Raw genomic sequence first — 21689 nt, 5'->3', positions numbered from 1 at the left:
CAAGATGATAATCCACTCAAGACGGAAACCCTGAACAGTTTCAAACTTATCTCCCACAATGACCTCAAAACCATTATCAACTCCGTATGCCTGACAACCTCGATCCTGGACCATGTCCCTCCACTACACTCCTGGATACAAACAAGGTATTTCTGGAATACATCCTACCCCTAATAAACGAGTCTCTTACTACAGGTGTAGTTAGAGCTGAAAATCAGCCATAGTAAAACCTTTCCTCAAAAAACCAACCATGGATCCAGACAACCCAAGCAGTGTCATACCTGTCTTAAACCTCCCATTCATCTCAAAAATATTGGAAAAGACAGTAATCACGCAACTGCAAGACTTCATGGAGACAAACATCACCCTCTCCAACTTCCAATCGGGCTTCAGGAAACACCAAAGCACAGATTGCTGGAAAATCCTAGACAATGGATATAATGCATTGCTGGTACTATTAGACCTCAGTGCTGCCTTAGACACCATCGACCACTCTCTCCTCTTGTTCAGGTTAAAGTCCATCAGAATGTGTGACAACACACTTCGATGGTTCTCTTCATTCCTGAACGACAGATTGCAGAGTTCTACTAGGAAAATCTTTATCTGAATCCAAACCACTCCACTATGGAGTGCCTCAGGGAGCCTTACTATCACCTCTCCTCTTCAACCTCTATGTCAAACCAGTACTGGACATAGTGGAAAAACACCAAATCAGAATTCACTCTTTTGCAGATGACCTACAACTCTACCTCACCCTAGGCCGACACCGAGACACACAAATCTATAACCTCCAGTCTTGTTTAACTGAAATAAAGACCTGGATGATCGGGAACAAATTACAGTTAAATGAATCCAAGACAGAACGTCTCTGGATCCACAAAGATCATTGTGAATACCCCTGTCTGTCCTTTTCCTGGGGCAGAAACACCCTTAAACTCAAGGATAATGTCCGCAGCCTAGGAGTAACTCACGACTCAAACTTATCAATGACAGATCATATATCTAAGCTAGTATCATCCTCCTTCTACTACCTCCGCCAGCTAAAAACCATACATGCATACTTCTCAGAACCCAAATTTGCCCAACTACTGTACGCTTTCATACTATCTCGCATAGACTAATGCAACACACTATTAGTGGGCCTTCCTACCAAAACTCTCCCACCTCCAGAGGGTGCAAGATTCTGCAATCCACCTCCTGAAAAACCTAGGCATCCATGACCATATTAACCCCGCATTAACTTCCATGCACTGGCTGCCCATTCAAAAGTGCTGTGCCTTCAAGGCCCTGGTCCTCGTTTTCAAAACCTTCCATGAAACAATTCCACACTACATGAAAACTAAACTACAAATCTACATCCTACAGCGACCACTGAGGTTCCAAGGAGAAAAATGACTAACCGTACCTCCTGGCCACTCCCTCAAAACTGAAACAGCCCACAAATGTTCCTACTCACATTTCATAGCCAGACTATGGCACACCATACCCCCCATCTGTTAGAACAAGAAAAAAAATTGACCTCACTCCTTTGCTAAAAAGTTCACACTGGTTACCAATCCACCACTGCATTACTTATAAAATTGCCTTAATCTCCTTTAAAACTATGGACTCCAAGGAACCTTATTTTATTCATAAGTTCCTTATTCCTCATGATCCTCCAAGAACTTTACGATCTGCCTCTCAGCACCTTCTTTATGACCCATCCTTAAAAATCATTAGTACACATAGGGCAAATTCATTCGCCACAATAGCCCCTACAATATGGAATTCGTTACCACCACATTTAAGGTCTGAGAAAAATCTAGATAAATTTAAGGGTGGTCTTAAAAGCTTCTTAAAGATGCTTATGATTGCTAAATGATTAGGGTCCTTCCATGCCAAATTCTGCTTTACTTATATTCCACACTGATAAGATCCCTCTCTTTTCCCTCTTGTTTTTAACCTTAATTTTCTCTTTTCTTTTAAAATTGTATTTCTCTCCCTACCGTCCTGTTGTTTCCATGTAAATATTGTCCTGTCATTAAGTTTGTTAATTGTTACTCATTTTAATTTTTTTAAACTGTTAAACGCTTAGAATGTATGACTAGCGTTTTATCAAATTTTAATAATAAACCTAAAACACTAGATGGACTTTGGAGCTTCAGGAAGGCCGTGAAAACCTTCCTCTTTCATACCTAGCGCCTTAAGGACATGCACCCAGAAATGGCAGAGTAGAGCATGACACAGGGAAAAAAATTTGTCCCCGTCCTCTCGAACACCGTCCCCATCACCATCCCATCACTGCCCCCACGACCACTGTCCCCACAGCATCCATACAAGCCTCAGTACTGCAATGTTTAGCTTATTCCTTCCTTATAAATCAAAGTTCTGGCTGCTGAACTAGAGCAAAATATTCAGCTGGCAGAGCTTTGTTTATAAATTTTTATCAACAACTAATATACTACTTTATCCTAAAGCAAAAAATAAATAGAAAATTTTTTTTTCTACCTTTGTTGTCTGGTTTCTGCTTTCCTCTTCTCATTCAATTCCTTCCATCCAATGTCTTCCTTCTCTCTGCGTCTTCCATTTGCTCTGTTACTGTGCTCTCCCTTCCATCTCTCCCTCCACCCCCCCCCCAATTGGTCTGGCACCCATCTTCTTCCCCTCCAGCATCTTCTCCCCACTCTCTCTTCCCGATTTCCCTTCAGCGTCTGTTCCTTTCCACCGCCCTTCAGTACCCCTCGCGCAGTCTGAGCATCTCCCTCCCTCCTACCTTCATGGCGCGTTTTATTTTACCGTATAATTTGTTCAAGCTGCCGGAGCCTGCCTGAAGTCGCGTGCATCTGCGGGTGGAAGCTTTTCTTCTGATGCAACTTCCGGTTGTGTCAGAGGAGAAGCTTCCGCCCACATGAACATAATAAAAATCCCATTAACAATACCATTAATAATTAAAAAAAAAAAAATTACAAAGAAACAACTAATAGTTGGTATATTAAAAAGGGATAAATGAACCGACTTCCGGTTGGGGAGGGGAGGAGTCAAGATGGCGTCTCGCCGGTAGCCACGCTGAGAAAGGCTACTGTTTGGAACTTATTTTCCTCTTGCTTTATAGCGCTGAACTAATATTAACATGGGTAAGAGAAAGGGGAAAGTAAGGACTTACCCCTCCGAGTCCTCTCCACTTCCCGTTCCACCATGGAGAGATTTGTAGTCCGAATAGCGTACATCCCCGGAGCGGGTGCTGGCGAAGGAGCGGCCTTACCCGAGCTCAATGTCACTCTCAGCCCGGAGGAGCTACTTCCACCCTCTGACCCAGGCAGTGTGACGCTGCCGGAACAAGCGTTGAACCCGCAGGCTGTGACTAGCGCTGCGGATTATTCAACAGAGGAGGGTAGTATCCGGAGCATAAGAGGAGAAACCAGAGAGCTGGGAGACAATATGGGAGCGAGTTCTGAGCTCCACCTGATTATTGAAGGTGCTGTAGGAGGTGTAGAGGAGACGCACGGAGAGAGTTCCAGGTCTGAGAAATTTGACCAGCGGCAGGATATTGGTGAGCAGCAAATTACACCACTGGTTAAACCTCCCCATGTTACTTTAGATTCTGTCTGGGATGCTGTAGCTTGCTTGGAGAAGATTTTCATGGGAAATAAGGTTTTGGTGGACAATTCTTTGCAAGACTGTAAAACATGTATTGTCATCCAGGAGGCAAAGAATTTTGAGCTCGAAAAAAAAGTAGAGGAAGTTCAACAAAGTCTTAAAGACTATCTAATACTCTGATCTATGGACAAGGTATGACTGGACTGAGGAATAAAATGGAGAATTATACGCGTAGGTTGAATCTGCATTTTATCAATTTTCCTCAATCCAGGACTGTAGCCCCCATTGAGCTGCTTAAGAAATATCTGATGGAAGTTCTGGGGGTACCAAATGAAACTGTGCCTCCATTTTCTCGAGTCTATTCTATGCCAGGGAAGAAATGGCAAACTACTTCCCAAAGAGAACTATCGATGGATAGTTTAAATGTAACACAATTATTAGAAACATCTTTGGAAGAAGAGTGTATAAGAGCAACACTCCTAGTAACATTTGTTTTTGAATCTGACAAGGACTGGTTGATGAGAATGTTTTTTCATTAACTCTGATAAATTGTTTTTGGGAGGTAAAGTTTGGGTTTTCCCTGATGTCTGTGTAGACACACAGGAGAAAAGGAAGCAATTTCTGACTCTACGCCCTCAGGTGTTAGCCCTGGGTGCTCATTTCTTTTTGCGTTTTCCTTGTAAATGTTTAATATTGTACGAGTCAAATAGGTATCTTTTCTTTGATCCCAAACAATTGGAGGCATTTCTTGAGAATAAGCATAAAATACAGGTACAGGTGTCGGGTCAGGGGGAAAGAATATAATAATTATTAGAAATGGAAGATTGTATTAGTTTATTTCCGGTGAGACGTTGTCATTATTGATTTATTTAAGTTTCTTTTTTTCTTCTGAGATGTGCCTCTTTTTCCTTATCCTCTCCCTATCTTTAATTGAGGACTTATAGAGAAAGTTGCTATGAATATGGTTGCTTGTTAGATTTCAATGGGAAATATTTTGTGGATTGTTTTTGTATTTAGCAATATGCTTTCTATTTCTTAATGCATTTTTATGTTGTATGTTCATTTAAAATGGCATAAATAAATAATTTAAAAAAAATAAAAAGGGATAAATGAGACAGACAACGGGAGACAAAAGGAAATTGGGTTAGAAATACAATTTGGATAGGAACGAAAGCCAAATAAGGAAAAAACAAAAGGAAAGGGCTCGTTGCTGCTTAATTCCTTAAGGGAGTTTAAAATGAATACTGGAAAATTTAAATCAAATGTTAAAAACTTCTTTAAATAAATGACTCTTGAGTAGGCTTTTGATGCTCGAGATTAGCTTCTTCTCTAACAAGAGCTGGTAAGGTATTCCAAAGTTGGGGGTCTACGACTGAGAAAATGTCATGTCTTTTGGTTCCTATTATATGAAGTGATGGGACTGTCAGCAATTTACGATTAGATGATTTAATACCGCGGGATGGGTCATATAGGATAAGATATTTATCAATAAATTGGGGCAGTTTAGAATGAATTGTTCTAAATGTTAGAGATTTTGTAAGAAATTAATTGATTAATTGGCAGCCAATGGGCATTTCAAAGTAGGGGGGTAACATGATCGTATGTTTTAGATTTTGTTATTAATTTAATTGCGGCATTTTGAATTATGTGTAAACATTTTAATTCTTTCTGGGGTACTCCTGTAAATAAGCTATTACAGTAATCTAATTTTGCAATGATTAATGAATGTACCAGAATGTTAATGGATTTTAGTTCTAAGAATTTAGAGATTGAGCGAATCAGTTGCAGCTTGAAAAAACATGATTTAATTACATGGTTATGGAAGGTTAGTTGTTTATCAAATACAACCCCTAAGACTTTAATAGTCAACATCATGGACCAGGGGGGAGGTATCGAGAAGAATTGGAAAATTTAGCGCTATTTCCTCTTTCCAGGACCTGAATTTGTGCAAAACGCCCTAAAAAATGGCACTTCGAAATTAAAAAATTACCTAATTAGGATTTTCCAGGTGGGAGAACACAAGAGGATCACTAGAAAATACTCAAAACCCCTCAAAATTAAGTTTTAGAAATTGTTATTGGAGCCCGTCAGCTCCTCTTACTCACAAACACTGTCACAGAAACTGCAGCTACTCTTTAGCCCCGATTAAAAGCTAGAGTGAGAATTCACTGCCACACTGCTGGAAAAGCTGTCCAAGCTGATCTTCGGGCTGCTGGTCAGACTTCACTGTCTATGCCTACACCCCTGCGGACCACCCACTGCGCATGGTGGAGGCATGAAAATGCTGTCTGCACGCTGTGGGACATTGCTGAGCCCCTTAAGTGTGCTGAACAGTCTGCGCTCAACCCCCAGCTTAACAGGGAGTGAGATAAGGTTAGGGACAGCCTTGACATCCAAGGAAAACTAGCAGGGATCAGCCTGTTAGCTACAGACCAAAGTCTGTGAATTCTCAAGCAGGCAGTACTTCAAATGTCCATAGAATGCGAAAGGGACCGAAATTATGTCGAATTAAAAATAATAAATTGGAGAAAGCAGAACTAACACACTGCAACCACATGCAGAAGAGAAAGACTGATGGTAGGAGCTAAGCTAGCCTGTGATGTACCCTAGAGGTGGAGTGAAAAACTTACAAGTCTCTTCTGCAATTCATGGGGGTAAAGGGAAATAACCCTATGGTTTAGAACGTCGCACCTATTGCACTGGAAATAATAATAGTAATAATAACAGTTTATATACCGCAGGACCATGAAGTTCTATGAGGTTTACAATGATTAAAAGGTATTACAGAATGAGTGGAATAAACAAAGTTCAGAATTAGTGAATAACAAATCTAAAGATCATTTGTTGAGGACTAAGATTGTATAGATCAGTTACCTAAGTACTTCAGGAACAGATGTGTTTTTAGGCATTTCCTGAATTCCCTATAAGTAGTATGCATGAGCAGTTCCAGATTTTTACCCCATAATGCTGCTTGATGTGACAGAAGATGTTGGTGATGACTTTTAAATTTACAACCTCTAACCGGTGGAGAAACAAAGTTCGGATGTGAGGTTCTCCTGAATCTGCTGGTTGTGAAGGAGAAAAGGACTGTTATATATTTAGGGACTAAGCCGTAAAGTACCTTGAAGCAAAAACAACCAAACTTGAATTTCACACGTGCCTCCATCGGCAGCCAGTGCAGAAGTCGGTAGGAAGGTGCCACGTGATCAAATTTCTTCAGTCCACAAAGTAACATAACCGCTGCATTTTGTACCAGTTGCAATCGCCGCATGTTCTTCTGGGAGAGTGCCAAGTAGGCGATGTTACAATAATCGAGTTGACTCAGTATGAGGGATTGTATCAGAATTCTAAATGATGAGACATCCAAGTAAGCTCTGATGGACCGAAGCTTCCAGAGGGTGAGAAAGATCTTTCTAATCAGGGAGTCTACCTGGTCTTTCATGGTCAGGCTCTGGTCCAGTGTTACTCCCAATATCTTCATAGTGGGTTGAATGGGATAACTAAGGATATTAATGCACAATGATGCTTTAGTGTCATGTGGGCATGGCGATGCTATAAAAAATTTTGTTTTCTCTGAATTTAGCTTTAGTCTGAATGCAGTCATCCATTACTCCATCCGATTTAGTGCTTCGGTTGCTTTGGGGATAACTTCTGAGACAGAGGTAGTAAATGGGATAATTATCGTGAAGTCATCAGTGTAGCTAAATAGTTTTATCCGCAGTTGGAATAATTGCGCACCCAATGAGGCCATATAAACATTGAAGAGCAGTGGGAATAATGGTGATCCCTGTGGCACGCTAAATGGATTGCTCCATGTATCAGAGAGATCGTAATTAAAACGGACTTGGTAGGTGCGTGATGTAAGGAAACCTTGAAACCAGTTTAATACTTCTCCTCCGATTCCAATTGCGTCTAACATTGTAATAGTTTCCCATGGTCCACCAAGTCGAAGGCAGAGCTCATGTCAAATTGCATGATTAGGGCGTTGAGGCCCTTACTAAACAAGAAGCACACATTGTCCAGGATAGCCGAAATTACTGTCTCAGTGCTAAACAGAGGCCTGAAACCAGATTGAGTTTCGTGCAGAAGAGAGAACTGGTCGAGATATTCCATCAGTTGGGTGTGTACTATTCCTTCCATGATTTTTACAATAAATGGGATGGATGCTACTGGTCTTGGTTACTGATGTTGGTGATTCTTTACGATTTTTTGGAATTGTGGATATTATAATATGACCATTATTAGTGAGGAATTTTCCATTGTTTAGGTTATTGGTTAGGTAATTCAATAGGGATAGTTTAAAGTCTAATGGAGCTGCTTTCATAATTTCTAGGGGACATGAGTCCAGGACACAGTGTGATTTAGAGTATTTGTTATAAGAACATAAGAAGTTGCCTCCGCGGTCCGCTCCCGCGGCAGCCCATCAGGCCCATTGCCTGAGTAGTGGTCTATACCTATCTATACCCTTCAATCCCTTTTTCTTCTAGGAATCTATCCAAACCTTCTTTGAAACCATTTAATGTTTTCTTGTCTACAACAGCCTCTGGAAGCGCGTTCCATGTATCCACCACCCTCTGAGTGAAAAAGAACTTCCTAGCGTTTGTTCTAAACCTGTCCCCTTTCAATTTCTCCAAGTGCCCCCTTAAATTGTGCCCCTTAAATTGAAAAATCTGTCCCTGTCTACTTTTTCTATGCCCTTCAGGATCTTGAAGGTTTCTATCATGTCTTCTCTAAGTCTCCGCTTTTCCAGTGAGGAAAGTCCCAACTGCTTCAATCTGTCGGTATATGGGAGATTTTCCATTCCCTTTATCAGTTTAGTTGCTCTTCTCTGTACTCCCTCAAGTACTGCCATGTCCTTCTTGAGGTACGGTGACCAGTACTGGACACAGTACTCCAGATGCGGCCGCACCATTGCACGATACAGCGGCATGATGACTTCCTTCTCCTGGTCGTAATACCCTTCTTAATGATACCCAACATTCTGTTTGCTTTCTTTGAGGCTGTGGCGCATTGCGCCGATGCCTTCAGTGTTGCGTCTACCATCACTCCCAGGTCTCTCTCCAGGTTACTGACCCCTAGCGGTATTCCCCCCATTCTGTATGTGAACATCGGGTTCTTTTTCCCCACGTGCATGACCTTGCATTTCCCTATGTTGAAGCTCATTTGCCATTTTTCGGCCCACTTTTTCAGCTGCGTTAGATCCTTTTGGAGATCTTCGCAGTCTTCCCTGGTTTGAGCCCTGCTGTATAGTTTGGTGTCATCTGCAAATTTAATGACCTCACACTTGGTTCCCGCCTCTAGGTCATTTATGTAGATATTGAACAGGAGCAGTCCTAGCACCGACCCCTGTGGAACTCCGCTCGTGACCTCTTTCCAGCCTGAGTAATGGCCCTTTACACCAACCCTCTGCTTCCTGTTTGCCAGCCAGTTTCTGATCCATCGGTGGACCTCCCCTTGCACCCCGTGGTTCCATATCTTCTTAAGCAGTCTCTCGTGTGGTACCTTGTCGAAGGCTTTTTGGAAGTCAAGGTAAATGATGTCTATAGATTCCCCTTTATCCACCTGGCTGTTCACCCCCTCAAAGAAGTACAATAAGTTGGTGAGGCATGACCTTCCCTTGCAGAAGCCATGTTGACTCGGTTTTAGCTGCCCATTTTTTTCGGTGTGTTCACAGATGCTGTCTTTAATTAGTGCCTCCATCATCTTTCCCGGGACTGAGGTCAGGCTCACCGGCCTGTAGTTTCCTGGGTCGCCCCTTGAGCCCTTCTTGAAGATGGGCGTAACATTTGCTATTTTCCAATCCTCCGGGATCTCTCCAGTTTTTAAGGTTAGGCTGTATATCTGTCGAAGTGGCTCCGCTATTTCGTTTTTTAGTTCCTTGAGTACCCTTGGGTGAATGCCGTCCGGACCTGGCGATTTGTCGCTCTTTAGTCTGTCTATCTGCCTGAGTACATCTTCTTGGCTTACCTCTAAATTGACCAGCTTATCATCTTATATAACTTGATATAGTTATTCCATTCTAAATTGTGGAAGGAACTCCAAATCATGTCCGCTGATATTTCATTTCTTTGTATATCAGTTGATTGATGTTCGTATTCAGCAATTATTGAGTAGTTATTTCTAAGGTTTTTAATTTTTGAATCGAAATGTTGTGCTAGATCATTTGCTGAGGGTAACTTGGTGTTATGCATGGGTTGAGTGTAGCGTGTGGTGTCAAATAAATTCGTAATTATGTTTAACAGTTCTTTAGTATTAGTTCCTTTTGAGCTAGTGTTTGATGAGTTAATTATGGATGAGTAAAATGTTTTGCGTTTTTTTTTTATCTGTTTGTAGAGTTTTATGTTGGATCTCCAGTTGTCCCGGTCTGACAGCTTTCCTGTTTTTTTCCAGATTCTTTCTAATCGTCTTACTGATTGTTTCATTATTAGGAGTTCGATGTCAAACCATTTGTTGTATTTGTTTGAGCAGCTTTTACTATTTCATTTAAGGGAAATTTTATCTAAAATGGATGTGCTAGTTTTCATCCAGTGATCATAGAAAGCAAATCCCTCTTCTATCTTCGTTTGTAGATCGTATTGTGACCAATATTCCTCTGGGTTGATATGGCTCCTTGTGAGGTGTTCTCTTTTTGTCCGTGGGCATGTCTTAGATTTTAGCCGAGTCCAGAATAGAATGAAATAATAAATGAAATGGTCAGACCAGATATCGTGACACCAAGTACCGTCTGAAAGAGATGAGAGGATTTATGATCTCCTTTATGGACATTGCTACCACATCTAAATGGTGGCCTTTTTCATGTGTTTGAGTGGGTGAAGGGAGATTGTAATTGAGTAAAGAAAAAGTTTTTAAAGTCTTTCGCTTCTAGATTGTCTATTTCATCTAGATGTAAGTTTGTCTCCCGCAATTAGATTATGTGATGAAGTGATTGAGTTATGTAGGACAAATTCGTAGAAGTTCTCTCTAGCTTTTGGCCAGCTTTTCCGCGGAACATAGAATAATATACAAGAAAGGGAATCTTCTAGTTCCTTACTGCTAATTTTACAGGCTAATATTTCTAATTGGTTGGCCATTTTGGAATCCAATAGTTCAACTACAAATCCTTCCTTGGCGACAATTGCTAATCCTCCCCCTCTTCTTCCATCACAATTTAGCATGTGAATTTTAAAATTATCTGGTAGACGATCATTTATTATTGGGTCATCTTCAGACAGTAGCCACTTTTCCGTTAGGAAAAGACAGGCTATTTGCTTGTTGATGATCCAATCTTTAATTAAAAATGCTTTGTTCCTAACAGATCTGGTGTTAACATATGCACAGGGAACGGAAATAGATGTGATAGGTTTGGTGGACATAGTGGTTCTGATAGGTTTTACTTCCCTTATTCTTTTATTTTTTGGGGTACATTGATGTCTTCCGTTGTTTGAGATTACCTTGATATGGTTTGCTCTGTCTTCCTGTTGGTTAATTATAAGCCTGATGGGTAGATCAGAATAATGGGCTGAGTGTAGCTGTGGAAATAATATTTCAACATCTCTCCAGATGTCTAAGCTGCCATCTATACAAGAGGATGCTACTAAAACGAGGACATAAGTGTTTTTATTTATTTTGAGCATGGATCTATGGTCCTATTTCTAACACACAAAAGTCATGTTACACAGAGAACAGTTACAGGTTGAACTTAATGGTAAAAAACCCATCCTCTACAGAAATGAAGGGTAGAAACTTACCCATGGGAGTGCTTGCAAAAGGTTGTTGTGATGTAGGCATGGTACTTTGAGCTGAACGGTCATAATCTAGCAGAGACTCCTTAAAAAAACAGGTTTTGCATTTAAAGTTTAAGTTAGTAAACATTTCAGAAAAAATGCATTTTGCATTAGTCAGACTGCCAAAAAGCTATGAGTAGGACTGGCATCCCAAAAATTCACTATGAATGCTACAAACTAGTCTTGTTTTTGGAATTTCCCCCAACATCCATGCACATTTATCTACTTACACATGCTGTGTAAACTTGTCTAAATAGTTTACTGTAAAACTGAAAGTCATGTTGTCTGAAAACAGAATACTGGGCTGGATGGTTTGTTGGTCTGTTACTAGCCTGAATCACAAGTATCTGGCAGATCCTAAAAGGTAAAACCTCATAGCTCATTTCAAAGGATAATCAATGACTCGAAGTCCACCATGAACTTGTACAACCTCATACCTCGCTGTGTGTGGTCAAGGTCAATGTTCCCTCTAAGAATTGATGAGGTGTGTGCAAAAAAAAAAATAAAAAAATATGCATGAGCAACAAATTATACTCCACAAATTTATGAGCAGGCGTGGAGGACGAGTGCCCGTGAGATTGTGGGAGGGTTAAATACTCAAAACCTAGAAGAATAACAATTTACATAAAGTTTTTGCTTCACCAGCTTTCTGGTATCTTTACATACAGTGGCATACCTGCAATATATAACACCCGGGGCCCATCATTTTTTGGCACCCCCCCATCTGTACGAAAAACATGATTTTTAGTAACAAGCCACACATCACACATATGAATACCTAGGAAAAGGCAGCATCTTACATATTGCAGTGAGCAGTACATCAATACACCCATTGTAAAACTAAACAAGCCAGACCAGCACAGATCAATCCTACACCGTCAATCCTAACAGAAAACCATGTCTTTCTAACACACAGAACACAGAAAACACCTTCGCCTAGTATGGAATATGTCATCACAAACTAACCCCTCCCCCTTTTACAAAACTGTAGTATGGATTTTAGCCACGGTGGTAACAGCTCTGACGCTCATAGATTTCTGAGCATCAGAGCTGCTACCACCATGGCTGGTGCTAAAAAACGCTCCACAGTTTTGTAAAAAGGGGGGATAAAATAGAAATACACAGCTTCAATGCTCTAGCTCAGGGGTGCCCAAATTTTTTGGGCTTGCGAGCTACTTTAAAATGACCAAGTCAAAATGATCTACCAACAATAAAATTAAAAAACACAAAACACACTATACGCTGAGAAAATGCTAATTATCATTCCTATTCTGGGTTTTTTTCAAAGAGGTCAAGGCAAATGACTCTATGCATTGTCACCTCAGTAACAACCATACAAAAAAAATAAACAAATATACCCCCCTTCCTTTTTATTAAACCACAATAGCAGTTTTTAGCGCCGGGAACTGCGCTAAATGCCCAGCACTGCTCTCGACACTCATAGGCTCCCTGCGCTAAAAAACACTATTGCTGTTTAGTAAAAGGGGTCCATAGTGCAAAATATAGACAGCATATATAAATTCAGACACATTTTGATCACTAAATTTAAAATAAAATCATTTTTCCTACCTTGTCTGGTGATTTCATGAGTCTCTGGTTATACTTTCATCTTCTGACTGTGCATCCAATCTTTCTTCCCTTCTTTCAGCCTGTATAAACTAAACTAAACTAAACCTTAGGTTTTTATACCGCACCATCTCCATGGTCGTGGAGCTCGGCACGGTATACAGGGATTGTAATAAGAAAGGAACTCCAGGGAAAGGGATAGATGAAGATCGGAGGGGAGGAGAATGTTAGAGAGTTAGGATGTGAGAGAGGGGGAGAGGTTAGATTTTAGAGAAAAGCCAGGTTTTCAGAAGTTTGCGGAAGGGTTGGAGAGCACTCAGGTTCCGAAGGGGGGAGGTGAGGTTATTCCAGAGCTCGGTGAATCTGAAGAGGAGGGAGGTCCCCAGTTTTCCTGGGTGGGAGATGCCTTTTAATGAGGGGAAGGATAGTTTCGATTTTTGGGTAGGTCTGGAGGTACTAAGATTCGAGGAATTCCAGGATAGAGGAATTAATGGAGGAAGGATGCCGTGGAGGATCTTGAAGGTTAGGCTGACGCATTTGAAGTGGACTCTTGAAGATATTGGAAGCCAGTGGAGCTTGGAAAGGAGTGGTGAGACGTGATCGAATTTGCTTTTAGAAAAGATAAGTTTGGCCGCGGCGTTTTGGATCCACTGGAGTCTGTGGAAGTTTTTCTTCGTTAGGCATATGAAGATGGAATTGCAATAGTCCAGTCTGGAGAGGATGATGGATTGGACGAGAACGGCAAAATGATTTTGATGGAAACAGGATCTTACTGATCTCAGCATGTGAAGGCTGAAATAGCATTTTTTTACCAGGGAGTTGAGGTGGTCGTTGAAGGACAGTGTAGAGCCAATGATGACGCCCAGGACCTTATTGGAGAATTCGAGCTGCAGATAGGAGCCGGAAGGCAGTGGGATTGAGGGGGGTAGCTGAGCTAATTTTGGGCCAAGCCAAAGTAGTTTTGTCTTGGATTCGTTCAATTTCATATGGACGGAGTGGGCCCAAGATTGGAGGTTTGCGATACAGAAGGATATGTTCAATGGGAGATCAGTGAGGTTCGAGTCTGTCTCGAGAAGGACAAGGATGTCATCAGCATAGGTGTAAATTGTTTCAGAGGGGGATAGTTTTAGGGAGGACATATAGATGTTGAAGAGGATAGGAGAAAGAGGTGAACCTTGCGGGACTCCCCAGCTTGGTGTCCAGGGGGAGGAAGAGGTACCATTCATGTTGATAATGTAGGAGCGGGAGCGAAGGAATTTTGAGAACCAATCAAGGACGGTGGAGGTGATGCCAATCTCGGAAAGTAGGTAGAGTAGAATGTCGTGATGGACAACGTCGAAAGCGGCAGAGAGGTCAAATTGCAAGAGGACAGCGAACTTGTTGCGGGAGTGAAGTTGCTGGACCTTAGAGATTAGGGAGGTTAGTAGGGATTCGGTGCTGAAATTGGGACGAAAGCCATATTGGTAGGGTAAGAGGATGGAGAATTTCTCTAGGTAGGATGAGAGTTGAGTCGATATGATAGACTCGAGCATCTTGGTTAGGAGAGGGATATTTGCTATTGGGCGATAGCTGGATGGAGTGGAAAGGTCGAGGTCGGGTTTTTTCAATAGAGGGGTTAAGGCAATATGGCCCATTTCTGGGGAGAAAAGGCCCGAATGTAGAGCGGAGTTTAGGAGTTTGGTGATGGAAGAGATGGCTTGAGTGGGTATTTCCTCGTAGAGGTAGGAGGGGAAAGGGTCTAAAGAACAGTTGCAGGATTTCATTTTGAGACAGAGTTTGAGGGTGGTGGAATCGGATACTTGGTCGAAGGCAGCCCAGAGTCTGTCGGCTGGGATAGCACTGGAAGCCGATAGAGTAGGGTTGGGGTCAGTGAGCACCAGGGAGTTGTAGGAGACTGTAGGTGGGAAGGAGCTGCGTAGGGTAGTGACCTTATCATTGAAGAAATTAGCTAGAACATCGGCTGAGGGAGAGGAGGGGAAAGAGGTGGAGTCTTTTTTGGAGGTTAGGGAGCACCAGATTTTGAAAAGTGTGCTACTCTGGTTATTGGATCTGGAGATTTTCTCGCCATAGAAATTCTTTCTTGCTTTTTTTAATGTAGAATTATAGTGCTTAATGTTGGTTCTCCAGGATTGTTTGTCTGTAGGGGAATTAGATTTTTTCCATTTGCGCTCCAGGGCTCGACATTTCTGCTTTAGTTCTCTATGGTAAGGGAGGTACCAGGGGGCTTTGCGAGGGTAAGAGATGGATTTGGTGGAAAGGGGGGCGAGGGAGTGGTAGGTGGATTCGGAGAGAACAGTCCAGTTATGCCAGTTGGATTCGGGGACTGCAGGTTTAGGAGCGGAGGAGAGTAGATTAAGAAATTTTGTCCAGAACAGGTCGCTTGAAATTTTTTTGCGAAAGGTGATGGAATTAGAGGAGAGGGGAGGAGCCCCGAGATGTGACATGAAAATGGGGATGGAGAAGATCCCAAGGAAGTGGTCAGACCAGGGGACCTGTTCCCAGCGGGTGTCAGCGACTGAAGTTTTGTAAGCGGTAAGATCAAGGAAAGTCTAGAGTGTGTCCCTTTTCATGGGATGGGGAAGGTGAGGGGGGTGAAAAACCAAGAGAGGAGAGGAAGCTATTTAGTTCAATCGTATCCTTATTGGTATTGTCGTCAAGGTGGAGATTGATGTCCCCGATGATCAAGAGCCTTTGAAATTTGAGGAAGGCGTTTGATATGGTTTCGAGGACGAGATTGGAGGATTTGTTCCAAGGGGCAGGTGGGCGATAAAGAAGTAGGATACCCAGTGGGTGAGGTTGGAGTTCGTCGTTGACCGAGGCCAACATGTATTCTAAGGAGGTGTGGCAGCTCTTTTCGATGAGCTGGACATCGAAGAAGGATTTGTAGATTAGAGCCAGACCGCCTCCTGTTCGGTTAGTTCTGGGAGAGAACAGGCCTTGGTAGCCGTGGGAGCAAAGTTCATTTTGAGTAAATATGTCATCTTTCGTGATCCAGGATTCTGTGATACATAGGAATCCCGGGTCAGAGTCTTCAAGAAGGTCCTTCAGGATTTGAGTCTTATTGCAAGCGGATCTGGCATTGCAATAGAGTGTTGGGACTGGGGTAAGCGAGTCAGAGGCGAGGTTAGGGAGGTTGGCGGGGGGAACGGGCTTTAAGGATGTGTGGTTGACTCTTCGAGGATTTTTTTTGGAGGGATGGTTTCTGGAGCGGAGTAGCGTGGGGATTCTGAGGCCAGGGCAGAAGTTGAAATCAATTGAGGGATCGGGAAGGTTAGGGGAAGGAGGGATCAGGCAGGGGGTGGTGTATGGAGAGGAGCAGAGCAGGAGGAGAAGGAGCCAGAAATGCGGCTTCATTTTTTTTTTTGGGGGGGGGAAAGCTTTGTCGGAGAGTGCTAGGCAATATGTATCAGGAGAGGGAGGGGTTGGGTTGGAGCCTGATCCTTGGCAGGGGGTGGGCTGTACTATCTAAACTGACTGAGCGTTAGGAGAGAGTGCTGGGTGATTTGCTAGGCTAAGGGCTAGATGGACGGTGGTAGGAGGGGTAAGAATCAGAGCGGTTTAAAAGTTATACTTGGAAGTAGGATAATAAACAAGCAGGAGTAACAGGTGGCGTTTAACAACAGTAAAAGTCGGCTCCTCTGTGTCGGGAGGGGGGCGGAGCAGGGCTCCCACGCTCCTCTCTCGATGTAGGGTGAGCCAGAGAAGAAGGCAGGCTCTCCGGTGGTGAAAGTCCTCAAAAAGTAGGCTCCTCTGTGTCGGGAGGGGGGGCGGAGCAGGGCTCCCACGCTCCTCTCTCGATGCAGGGTGAGCCAGAGAAGAAGGCCAGAGAAGAAGTATGCTTCCTCTCCTCCAGACCTCATTCCCTCGCCTAACTTTTTCTTCCTCTCTCCCTGCCCTTTCTTTCTTTTTTCTCTCTTGATGCCCCCTTTCTTTTTTTCTGTTTCCCTTCTGTCTCCATGCCCCCTTTCTTTCTTTCTCCCTACCCTCCACAAAGCCACTGCTGCCACCATCGGGAGAAACAGGCCCCAAAGCCACAGCCGCGGCTGCCCCAAGCTCTCTCTGCTTCCCACCATCGGGCTGACCAGCATTCCCCTGACGTCAATTCTGTCGTCGGAGAGGAAGTTCCGCCCAACCAGGCAGCGATTGGCTGGCCCGAACTTCCTCTCCGACAGCAGCCTTAGGGGGGTGCACAGCTGACCAGATCCGGACCTGGCCGGCTGTGCACCCCCTCCCAAGGCTGCACCCAGGGCGGACCACCCCCACCTGGGTACGCCACTGAAGACGTGGCAGTGGCTCCTCTCACGAATCTCCACCTGCTTCTGTAGTCCGATGCAGTCGGGGATCTTGAGAGGAGCCGCCGCTGCATCTTTCAACTTAAAATACACTAAGGCGAGCAGGGCAGACCGCCGCCGCTTCCTCTCACCTCCGCCCGCCCTCGATTGAACGACACGAGAAAACGTATGAGCGACGCCACTGAAAATAGTGAGCGATCACTCATGCGCTCAGCTTAGAGGGAACATCAAGGTGATTAACTTCTGAATGAATTCCACATCTTGTAATACATGAATGAGTTCTAGCTTTCAAATCTGCTCGTCATTAGGTTCACGGAATGTCCTCTTGTTTTGAGATCCAAGTTTTGTTAAAAATTAGATTAAACACTTATATAATTTCTAAGCGATTTACATTAAAAATATTAAAATAGTAATTTACAAAGAAAACATAAACAATACTAATATTGAAACTGACTTACAAGAAACAAACGGAAAGAAAGGGAAGAACTACAATTTTTTAAAACAAAGAAACATTCAAGGTAAACATATTAAGGGGGAAGCGGTGGTTTTGGTGGGGTTTTTTTTTAGCCTTATAAGGCTAGTTTCTGGTATTTGAAGAATCTATCTGAATATCCCTGTTATTAAATAATTTCAACTGTTTCTGAACTTAATGCTAGAAAGCATCATTAAATAGAAATGTTTTTTTTTCAATTTATTCATTTTAAAATCAAACAAGTGCACATAAATATATCATAAATTGATTCCACTATAGCACTTTAAAATCTAATATATAAAATCTAATAGACCATTAATAATATAAACCCTACCCACCCACCCTTCATCAGTTATTCTATATAAAATATATTATACTATTATTATAAACATAATTATAAAATTTCCTCCCTAAATCCTCCCTCCCCGAGTGTGCATATAATAAATCTAAAAAAGGAAGAAAATGATGCCTATTCATTACAATACTTTTCCAATGGCCCCCAAATCTTTACGAAGTTATTATAATTCCCTTTTTGCAACACTAATACTCTTTCCATCTTAAAAATATGACATAACGAAATCCACCAGAATGTGTAATTCAGATTTTTGTAATGTTTCCAGTTATTGGTAATATGTTGAATGGCAACCCCTGTCATAATTAATACAATTTTATTGTTGTGTGATGATATTCGACTTTTTTTCTCATAACCATTCCAAATAAAACTGTATCATAAGAAAGTGCAACATGGTTTTCCAATAAAGAATTTACTTGAACCAAATTGAATTCCAAAATAACTTAATACAGGGACAGTAATAAAGTAGATGATCCAATGTCCCTGGTTCCAGATTACAATGCCAGCATCTATTAGATTTAGAGCTATTTAACTTTTGTAAACGAAAGGGGTCCAAAACGCTCTATGCAACAAAAAAAAAACCCCAAGTTTGCCTCATAGATGCTGACACTGTACATCTCATTCTCCAAGACCAAATTCGTGGCCACTGAGATGCAGAAATCTTCTGCTTAATCTCAATGCTCCAAATGTCTCTAAAACCACATTTTGGTTTTTTATTCAAGTATCCAGATAATTTATACCACAATGCGGCTTGATGTCCTAGGAAGTCTGCTTGGAAGCATAGGAACTCCAGACTATATTGATTATTAAGATACTTCCATTCAGGGAACCCCACCTGAATAGCCTGGGTTTTTTAAAAATTCTTTATTCATTTTTACAACTTACAAGTGTAATCAGAAATAACATTTAAATTTACAAACTAACACTTGAATTTCTATTACAATCATCTTAAAATAATGAATTTATCCTCCGTTCCCACCCTTACTATATCATAAGTAATCATGCATATCACATAATATATTCTTTTCTACTAATCCAAGCAATTAATGTAAAATCAGAACCCCCCACCCTACCCTCTGTTATAATTATGTAAATAAGGGAAAAGTGTTATTTACTCATTACAATAATCTGTTAGTGGTCCCCAAACATCTTTAAATTTATTAAAATGTCCTTTCTGTATGGCTAATATTCTTTCCATCTTATATATGGCATAAAGAATTCCACCGGAAATTAAAGTTTAATCTACTCTAATTCTTCCAATTAAAAGTAATTTGTTGAATAGTGACCCCAGTCATAATTAGCAAGAGCTTATTATTTTTTGAGGATATTTGACTCTTTGCCCTTATTGACATACCAAATAAAATAGTATCATATGACAGGGCCACCGGATTTTCCAATAAACTACTTATTTGGCCCCCATATTGATTTCCAAAAATCCAAAATAAATGGACAATAGAATAATAGATAATCTAAAGTCCCAGCTTCAAAATTGCAGTGCCAACATCTATCAGACTTAGAGCTATCTAATTTATGTAAACGAACAGGGGTCCAAAATGCTCTATGTAACAGAAAAAAAACAAGTTTGTCTCAGATGCAGACATTGCACATCTCATCCTCCAAGACCAAATTCGTGGCCACTGAGACGCCGTAATTTGATGCTTGATCTCAATGCTCCAAATGATCCGAAGACCAGTTTTTGTTTTTTATTTATAAATCCAGATATTAATTTGTATCACTGTGCGGCCTAGTGTCCCAGGAAATCCACCTGAAAGCATAAGAACTCTAAACTATATTGATTAGTGAGATTTTTCCATTCAGGGCACCCCGCCTGAATAGCCTGCTTCAGTTGCAACCATCTATAACTTTGTGAATTACTTAGATCATATTTATGTTGCAACTGTGAAAACTCAGGCAGTTTACCATTAGAAATAACATATTCTAATACACGTATTCCTTCAATCATCCAATGCTTCCAGATGACTTTATATCTGCCAATTTGAATCTTGGAGTTCAGCCATATAGTTTGATTTATTGATTTATTAATTGGAATAGGTGTTAGATTGCTCACATATCTTATTGTTTTCCATGCATCTACAAGTAATCTATTTTCTTTATATACTCTAGGCATTTTGATACTAAGTACATGGCGTAATCTCAGAGGAAACATGAGGCGCCATTCCAACCAAAACCAATCTGGGATATCAACAGGCTCTGGGATGATCCAATACATACCCTGGTGCAAAATATAGGATTGATGATACCTATAGAAGTTGGGAAAACTTACCCCTCCCTCTGTAATCGGTTTTTGTAGAGATACTAAAGCAATTCTAGCCTTTTTACCCAGCCAAATAAATTTTGTTAGAATACAATTTAACTTTTTATAAAAGGACCCCTGGAAAAAAAAAAAACAACCCAGTAACATACCCATTTGATAAACCACAGGCAAAATCATCATTTTAATAGTTTGGACTCTCCCCCAACAAGACAGATGTAAAGGATTCCATTGCTCACACATTTCTGTTACCTTGTGCAACAAAAAATTTTCATTCACTTTCATTGTTTCTTCCAACGTGTTTTTTTTATCCAAATGCCTAAATATTTTATTCCGTCCTCTTTCCATAGAAAGGGGAAAGTTTTAAATAATCCTTTTGTACAATGGACATTAAGTGGAAGAACTTCTGATTTACTCCAATTTATCTTGTACCCTGAAAGTTTTCCAAATTTTTCTATTAATTCTAATAAGCTTGGAATGGTTATTTCCGGATTTCTCAAATGAAGCAGTATATCATCCGCATAAGCGGAAACTTTATATTCCCGATCTGAATAAGGAATACCCTGTATCTCCTTCACTTGCTGAATAGCTAACAAGGGTTCTAATACAATATCAAAAAGTAAAGGAGACAAAAAAGACAGCCTTGTCTAACCCCCCTCTGCAGATTAAAACATTCTGAGAAATTATTAATATATAATCTAGCAGTAGGGGAGCTATACAAAGTTTGTATCTGAACCTATACCAAACCATTCCATTGCTTGATACATGAAGGCCCACTCCACCCGATCAAAAGCCTTCTCTGCATCTAAGGATACAGAAAAGGCCGGATCATTCATAGCTTTTGTTAAATTTAACATGTGAAAAGCCAATCTAGTGTTATTAGAGGAATGCGTCCGAGCAACAAATCCTGTTTGGTGCATACCAACAATAAAAGGGAGAGCCTTGGCCAAGCGTAAAGCTAATGTTTTAGCTAAAAGTTTTCCATCTACATTAAAGAAATAGGCCTGTAATTTGAAACCAATGTGGGATCTTTATTTGGCTTTGTTTGCCATAATACCCTTTATGCAACCATTAGTTAGTTGTAACTGATATAAATTTAATAGATATGGTAACGGGGTAATTTGAAATGATTTGTAGAACTCTACTGTAAAACCATCACCACCTGGAGCGGATCCAACTCTAAGGGACTTCAAAATGCTGTTTGTAATTCTATTAGTGATATTGGCTTTTCTAAGCTTTCTTTTATATGCTCAGGAATTTTTGGTCCCTTAATTAAATTTAAAAATTCTAATCCTTCCTTTTCTTTATCTGAATAAGGCTCAGAAGAATAGAGTTTTATAATATTTTAAAAATTGTTCTAGAATCAAACCAATTTGAGAATAAGTATTCCCTTTAT

At 41.1% G+C, this 21689-nt stretch overlaps 1 protein-coding gene across 11 annotated transcripts in view; it reads right to left on the bottom strand.

The window, feature by feature from the left end:
• The window catches only part of CAPRIN2 (caprin family member 2), a 331530-nt gene that overhangs the window by 132242 nt on the left and 177599 nt on the right, over positions 1–21689 (bottom strand). For all 11 annotated transcript variants that reach the window (XM_033952547.1, XM_033952545.1, XM_033952548.1 and 8 more), the window contains one exon: positions 11304–11382. In XM_033952547.1, the coding sequence (XP_033808438.1) occupies positions 11304–11382 (79 nt within the window). The remainder of the gene's footprint in view (positions 1–11303; positions 11383–21689) is intronic.

Source organism: Geotrypetes seraphini, chromosome 7 (genome assembly GCF_902459505.1).
Source record: "Geotrypetes seraphini chromosome 7, aGeoSer1.1, whole genome shotgun sequence".
Lineage (NCBI taxonomy): Eukaryota > Metazoa > Chordata > Amphibia > Gymnophiona > Dermophiidae > Geotrypetes > Geotrypetes seraphini.
The sequence above is the reverse complement of the archived record's forward strand: the minus strand, read 5'-3'. Positions and strand labels throughout refer to the sequence as shown.